Source organism: Lolium rigidum, chromosome 4, assembly GCF_022539505.1.
Source record: "Lolium rigidum isolate FL_2022 chromosome 4, APGP_CSIRO_Lrig_0.1, whole genome shotgun sequence".
In the NCBI taxonomy this organism is placed as follows: Eukaryota; Viridiplantae; Streptophyta; class Magnoliopsida; order Poales; family Poaceae; genus Lolium; species Lolium rigidum.
The window spans coordinates 53,282,542-53,290,248 of record NC_061511.1 but is presented as its reverse complement, the minus strand read 5'-3'; the positions used below and the strand labels follow the sequence as shown (position 1 = coordinate 53,290,248).

The 7,707-nt window shown below is 49.1% G+C and overlaps 1 protein-coding gene across 1 annotated transcript; it reads left to right on the top strand.

The window, feature by feature from the left end:
• The first annotated feature begins 1,932 nt into the window (after positions 1–1,932).
• On the top strand, positions 1,933–7,308 carry LOC124708273 (calcium-transporting ATPase 4, endoplasmic reticulum-type-like). The gene is made up of 8 exons (XM_047239955.1): positions 1,933–3,336; positions 3,817–3,886; positions 4,013–4,134; positions 4,265–4,543; positions 4,725–5,102; positions 5,723–5,832; positions 6,055–6,283; positions 6,402–7,308. Exons 1-8 carry the CDS (start codon positions 1,933–1,935, stop codon positions 6,975–6,977), a joined length of 3,168 nt encoding a protein of 1,055 aa, XP_047095911.1. The 3' UTR covers positions 6,978–7,308.
• Positions 7,309–7,707: the final 399 nt, after the last annotated feature.

Below are 7,707 nucleotides of genomic sequence, written 5' to 3'. Positions count from 1 at the left end.
CAAACCGTAAATCCTAAATATATTGATGGGGCGCCTTAATAGTTGTTTGCGGGCACAAAAAACGTCGCGCAGACTAGACACCGCAAAATAGTCCCTAAAACAGCATATTTCTCATTTTCTTGTGGCCTACAGTCAGATTTTTTTAAATTTCCTTCTTTCTTCAACCTCCTGTTTGGTTGCCTCCGGCGACTCCGGCGAATTTTGGCCCAATTCTAACAACTTTGGCAAATTTTGGTCGACCACTGGGCTAAAACTTCCTTCGCGCCAACGCGGGAGTTGGGATGGGGTCCGCGTTCGAAAGGCCTCGCCAAACTGGGTAGTTGGTGTTCCCGCGACTCGAAACTGGATAGACTGAAAAAAAAATTCTGAATGGGGGCTCGATGCGGTGTTTGGACCGGCCGTTTCTCCTCCCCAAACCCACAAATAGCAGTTATGTACTATGCAAAGGATGCAGTAAGAGCACGTAGCCGTACTCTAAGAGCATCTCCAACCACGTCCCCTAAAAAGCGTCAGCTTGGTTGTTTGGTAGACGCCGCACCTTGGTGGCGCGTTTGAGGGCGTCCCTCTTCAACCGCGTTCCCCAAACCATTTTATATTTAAAATTAACGCTTTATTCATGATTTTGGAGATGCTTCATCCCCTTTACATTAAAAAAATCTAAATGGACGACGGAGAACATCGAGAAACCTTGGAAGAGACCAACACAGGGCATACAAAAAAAAAGCAGGTCAGCCGTAGTCTTCTTCGCTGCCATCGTCATCGATGTCGTCGCTCGAGCCGCTGTGGGAGGGGATACGAGAAGACTCTTTGTCATACACCTTGACGCTCATCTCTTCGTCGTCTTCGACCTCAACCGTACCTATGATGGGTTGTGCTCACAAGGGCTGCCGAACTGAAGAGGGGCAGACACTACGCGTGATTCCAGCGCTCATGGAGGTGCCGCCGGCAACGTGCGACACCCCTTTTCAGTCATTTTGGCAATGTTACCGGATCTGAGAGACGCGGTCGGAGATGCTCTAACTGATTTAGTGTGTGGAATAAGTTTGTAATATTTTTTCTTTTAATATTATTATTTGTGTTAAAAACTCTGACAAGATGAGCAGTACTCCACTGTTGAATGGGCATCATGAAAGAATTCGTCGGTCGAGCCACACCTGGTGCCCACACAGGCACAGAGACAGCGGGGAGAAACGCGTGTGACGGGGTGACGAGATGCCACCATTGATGAACAAGGAAGCGAGGTGATTGATGATAAAAGGTGCTCTGGAGACGATTGTAGCCTCGCTCGCTCGCGCGTGCGCGCTTTTTGGCACACAGCGGTTGAGAGTGGCCGCACCGCACCACACACCAGGCACGTACCTCCACCATCACCATCTCCCATCTCCAAGCCAAAGCTAGATAGACTGGGGGGAAGCTTCGTGCCACCTTCCCTGGGAGCGGCGCCTGGTACAAGTAATAAGCAGAGCCCGAATACGAAGCAGCACCGCGCATGCCCTTCCCACCTGCCCACCACCACCACCATCACTAGTCTGGGATCCCAATTCTTCCAACCACCTCCTTCCTCCTCCACTCCCTTGTTCTCTGTCAGTGTGGAACCAGAGTCCTGCGGCCTTCCGCCGCCGTCGTTCGTGGTGCTGCCGGAGTCAGTCCGGTCAAGAATTCCGAGGCGGGACGGCGCGACGTGTCGCGGCTTTCGGGTTCCAGTTTGGGCAGCGCTGATTGGTTCCGTCGCGTGGCGCAATCCCAACTCATCACGCTAACAACCGCCTCGAACACCAAGCAGGAGATCTCGGCCCCGACGCCACCTCTTCCGTCCGTCGCGCGCGTATAAGACATCGATCCGCCTCCACCCCGTCACAATCCAACCCCAATCCCATCGCATTGCTCCGACCAATCGCGGCGGCGGCGGCTCCAGCAGAGACAGCCGCACCGATGGGCGAGGCCGGCCACGACGTGCCGCCGGCGATGAACGACGACGACGCGTTCCCGGCGTGGGCGCGCACGGTGGACCAGTGCGCCAAGCGGTTCAACGTTGACGTCTCCCGCGGCCTCTCCACCGCCGAGGCGGCGGCGCGGCTGCGCACGCACGGCCCGAACGAGCTCCACGAGCACCCAGGCCCAACCGTCCTCCACCTCATCCTCGACCAGTTCAACGACACGCTCGTCCGCATCCTGCTGGCCGCGGCCGCGGTCTCCTTCCTCCTGGCGCTCACCTCCTCGGCCGGCGCCCTGACCCTCTCCGCCTTCGTCGAGCCGCTCGTCATCTTCCTCATCCTGGTCGTCAACGCGGCCGTCGGCGTCTGGCAGGAGACCAACGCGTCCAAGGCCCTGGACGCGCTCCGCCGGATCCAATCCGACCACGCCACGGTCCTCCGCGACGGCGCCTGGGTCCCCGCGCTCCCCGCCCGGGACCTCGTGCCCGGCGACGTCGTGCAGGTGCGGGTGGGCGACAAGATCCCCGCCGACATGCGGGTGGCGCGGCTCGTCACCTCGACCCTCCGCGTCGAGCAGGGGTCCCTCACCGGCGAGACCAACTCCGTCAACAAAACCGCCCACCCCCTCCCCTCAGACGCCACAGACGCCGACATCCAGGCCAAGGACTGCATGGTCTTCGCCGGCACCACAGTCGCCAACGGCGGCGCGGTGTGCCTGGTCATCCACACAGCCATGTCCACCGAGATCGGCAAGATCCACTCGCAGATCCACTCCGCATCCCAAGAAGACGACGACACCCCGCTCAAGAAAAAGCTCAACGAGTTCGGCGAGGCGCTCACCAAGATCATCGGCCTCATCTGCGTGCTGGTCTGGCTCATCAACGCCAAGTACTTCCTCACCTTCGACCTGCGCCCAAACTCGTACCTCCCCACCAACATCCGCTTCTCGTTCGAGAAGTGCACCTACTACTTCGAGATCGCGGTGGCGCTGGCCGTGGCCGCCATCCCCGAGGGCCTGCCGGCGGTGATCACCACGTGCCTGGCGCTGGGCACCAGGAAGATGGCCGCCAAGAACGCGCTTGTGCGGAAGCTGCCCAGCGTCGAGACGCTCGGCTGCACCACCGTCATCTGCTCTGATAAGACCGGCACGCTCACCACCAACCAGATGTCTGTGGCCAAGCTCGTCGCGGTTGGTGGCGCGCCGGGGACAGTTAGGAGCTTCAAGGTCGATGGCACCACGTATGATCCCCGGGATGGCAAGATTTACGACTGGCCTGCAGGCGCAATGGATGCCAACCTTGAGATGATCGCCAAGGTTGCCGCCGTGTGCAATGATGCCAGCGTCTCGCACTCTGCCAACCAGTATGTCTCCACGGGGATGCCCACTGAGGCGGCTCTAAAGGTCAGAAAATTCTTTTTCATGCTATATTCCCTCCCACTATTTGTTTTTTAATAATGTTACTGTAAGAGTAATATTTTATTTTAGAGCATATGCTTCTTCTTCTTGGTTCCACAACTTATAAAATATATTTTCCAATCACGCTGTAAATAGTGTATTCAGTTTGCCAGTCCAAACTCAGAAAATATTGGTTGATGTTGGAGGAACATATTCTGCTTTTAAGCTCCCAATGATGATGATTATTTTACAGTATTTTTGTTCGAGAGTAATATGGTGCTTCTTGGATCCACAACTTAAAACATGTTTTTTCAATCATGTTGTAAACAGAGATCACTGGATACTGTATTCAGTTTCTGTCCCTCCAAATTCAGACAATATTGGTTCATGTTCTGTCCCTCCAAATTCAGACAATATTGGTTCATGTTGAAACACATTTTGTTTTTAAGCTCCCATGATGATGATTTTGTTGGTTTCTACCTGCAGGTCCTGGTTGAGAAAATGGGACTTCCTGAGGGCAAGAACGGCTTGTCCGTGGATCCATCCGAGACACTAGGTAAGCAATGGCTTAGTTTTAAGATATTTTACTGTTTTGATGTATGTTTCATAAATATATCTGCTGCTCAATTGACTCACAAAATCCTATGCTGAGTACATTGAGATTTGGTTTGCTCATTACTAGCCTGCTGCCAATATTGGAGCAATGCTGCCAAAAGGATTGCCACGCTCGAGTTTGACCGTATGAGGAAATCAATGGGAATCATCGTCGCGTCCAAATCAGGAAGCAACACTTTACTTGTGAAGGTGAGCTTGCCATATCTCTTGCTATACCATAATTTCCCACTGATACATTAAAAAAGAACATCCTGTATTATTTCATTGTTTGTGCTCCCTGAAGTGACACTAAGTGCGTGATGATGTGTCCTGATGGCAGGGAGCTGTTGAGACGTTGCTGGAGAGGAGTACCCACATTCAGCTGCAGGATGGTTCAGTTGTGCCGTTAGATGACAAGTCAAGAAAAGCTATTTTGGCAAGTCTCCATGAATTGTCAACAAAAGCTCTGCGCTGCCTCGGTTTTGCATACAAGGAGGATCTTGGAGAATTCGCAACATATGATGGTGAATTCCATCCTGCACACAAGCTTTTGCTGGATCCAGCCAATTATGCGGCAATTGAGACGGACCTGATATTTGTTGGTCTAGCTGGCCTAAGGGTAAGACTGTGCTCCTCAGTATGCATATATTCTGTGCGCGTTGTTCTACACTTAACTGCACAATATGGAATCTGCAAATTGCTTTTCCCTGGTCAAACGAAGTGTTGATTATATGCTTTTATGTATTTTATTTGCATGTGATGCTGACATATTTTTACTGTGGACATTTTAACTATTTCAGGATCCTCCGAGGGAAGAAGTCTTTGATGCTATTGAGGACTGCAGAGCTGCGGGTATCCGTGTTATGGTGATTACAGGAGACAACAAAGAAACTGCTGAGGCAATATGTCATGAAATTGGTGTATTTTCACCTGATGAAGACATCAGCCTGAAGAGCTTTACAGGGAAGGAGTTCATGGCACTGGAGGATAAGAAAACTCTGCTGCGAAGGAAAGGTGGCCTTCTGTTCTCTAGGGCAGAGCCTAGGCACAAGCAAGAGATTGTGAGACTGTTAAAAGAAGATGGTGAAGTTGTTGCTATGACTGGAGATGGAGTAAACGATGCCCCTGCTCTAAAACTTGCAGACATTGGTATTGCGATGGGTATTACCGGCACCGAGGTATGTTAAGGCACACCATCTTAGATGTTTTTGGACCTCTGTTTTCATCTCCCTTCATTCAGGGGAAAGGCCCAGTTTTCTATAACATCAAATGAAAAACTTCTATAGTACTCACCATACCACCCCATGCCAGAGGAATATTGCAAATCACAAGTTCAGCAGGTTTCACAAAACATACCTTAGTCTGATCACAAACACTAGGCTGTAACTCCATGGTTGCAGAACCAACAGAAAACCATGAACCGTCAGATATAACAGTTTCTGAAAAACCTACTTTCATGATCCAGAGCAGAGAACAAAAGTAGAGTCACCCTTCGCAAACTATCACTTTGCAATTCAGAGCCTTCTAGGTCTTCTGCTCTGAAATCACTTCTTTTGGTTTCCTGGATATTTTTTTCTTATATTCCGGAACTGTTTTGTCATTTTTCTTCAGCCTTTCTACTTCAAAGACGTATAAATTGTATTAATCACTAGCTTTTGCCATTGTATGTTGTACTTGTTTTGAGCCAATAAAATAATAGTATTTGAATTAGAGCAGTAAAAGAGTAATATGTACAAACCTATGCTTTTGCTCAGCTTATACTTGAGAGTGGTATCTGAAAAATCCTATATTTTCCCAGGTTGCCAAGGAGGCTTCAGACATGGTACTAGCTGATGACAACTTTAGTACCATAGTTGCTGCAGTTGGTGAAGGAAGATCTATTTACAACAACATGAAAGCTTTCATAAGGTTTGTGCACTGAAAGCCTTTATTCCCACTTCTGACTTGCAGTTTTGTGGTTGCTTGCATGGATTTAGTTGTTATATCACTTTGGTAAAGATGATATTTCGGAGTCTGTCAGTATTGATTGATTGCAACTGCTTACATACTTTATCTAGATATTTGCATCCAGTTGTTGGAAAACTTTGTCCTCCTTGCAAGGATTCTGACTTCTATGCTTCACTACTGCAGATACATGATTTCATCAAACATTGGTGAAGTTGCGTCGATTTTCCTTACCTCTGCTTTGGGTATTCCTGAGGGATTGATACCTGTTCAACTTCTATGGGTTAATCTTGTCACCGATGGCCCCCCTGCAACTGCTTTAGGTTTCAATCCTCCTGACAAGGATATCATGAAGAAACCACCAAGAAGGAGCGATGACTCACTGATCACTCCCTGGATTTTGTTCCGTTACCTGGTAAAAGATCTTTCTGGTTATCAATTAGTGGCTACTTTTGTGTTCGATTTCTTTTAAAGATCTTGCCTTCCTTTCTGTGATTAATTATTTTTTCTGCTGTGTCATATTTTACTTGCAGGTCATTGGCCTTTATGTTGGGATAGCCACTGTCGGCATCTTTGTCATCTGGTACACCCATGGATCTTTCATGGGTATTGACCTCACTGGAGATGGTCACTCCCTTGTCAGTTACTCACAGCTCTCAAACTGGGGCCAGTGCTCAACTTGGGACAACTTCACAGTTGCACCCTTCACTGCTGGAACTAGAACTTTCACCTTCGACAACCCTTGCGAGTACTTCCAGGCCGGCAAAGTGAAGGCAACAACACTCTCTCTGTCGGTGCTGGTGGCAATCGAGATGTTCAACTCACTCAACGCGCTCTCTGAAGACACCAGCCTGCTCAGGATGCCTCCATGGGTCAACCCGTGGCTGCTCCTGGCCATGTCGGTCTCGTTCGGCCTACACTTCCTCATCCTCTACGTGCCGTTCCTCGCACAGGTGTTTGGCATTGTGCCGCTAAGCCTGAACGAGTGGCTGCTGGTGCTGCTTGTTGCACTCCCTGTGGTGCTCATCGACGAGGTCCTCAAGTTTGTGGGCAGGTGCACGACTGCTTCGGGTCCCAAGAGGAGAGTAAAGAAGCAGAAGGGTGAGTGAAGATGGCTAACAGCGGTTCTTTCAGACATCACACAAACTAATCAATTTGTTCTGGACCATGTAACAATGGTCGATGAAGGATGTTTATTCAGCCGATAATATATATATATGTCCAATACAGGAAACTGAAGTAGATAAAATTTCTCAAACAAGATCGAACTTAGCAGCTCTGCTCTTGTTTTTTAGTTGTTAGATTGCAACCTTAATTATATATATCCTGTGAATTATATGTAGCTAGTGATTAAAAGTCTTGCTCGTGTTTTGAGGACAACTATTTGCCAAACAAGAGTGCAAATAATATTTACGGCGGGAACTACCGTTTCTGCTTGCAGTTGTTGGGCCTGTCGTTATGTCAGGGTCTTCGGAGTATGTTGTTCTGCTGATGCAATGGTTGTGTGTTGTGTCTGCTTTGTGATGTGGTAAATCGTAAATCGTATACCCGCACGGCCATGCGCTGCTGGCCCGAAAGTCTGCTATGGTGTTGTACCGTTGGAAACATAGCATCCATGTGGCAGATGAGTCTTTTGATACTTGTTTTCGTGCTTGAGGTAGGAAGTGTGTCCGTTGTCTGCTCAGACAGTATGCAATGAACGTGGAATTTCTGTGGTATGTATTCGTCTATGACCAATCATTCATCGAGGCAAGAATCCACACATGGCTTATTTCAAATAATATTTTAAACTTTTAGAACCAACATTGGACCTAATGGAAAGTTCAATCTCCAGAAGAG

Coding starts and splice junctions, on each gene's coding strand:
- LOC124708273 (XM_047239955.1), top strand. CDS start 1,933: ATGGGCGAGGCCGGCCACGACGTGCCGCCGGCGATGAACGACGACGAC. Junction 3,887..4,012: donor GGATCCATCCGAGACACTAG/GTAAGCAATGGC, acceptor GCTCATTACTAG/CCTGCTGCCAATATTGGAGC. Junction 5,103..5,722: donor TGGGTATTACCGGCACCGAG/GTATGTTAAGGC, acceptor ATATTTTCCCAG/GTTGCCAAGGAGGCTTCAGA.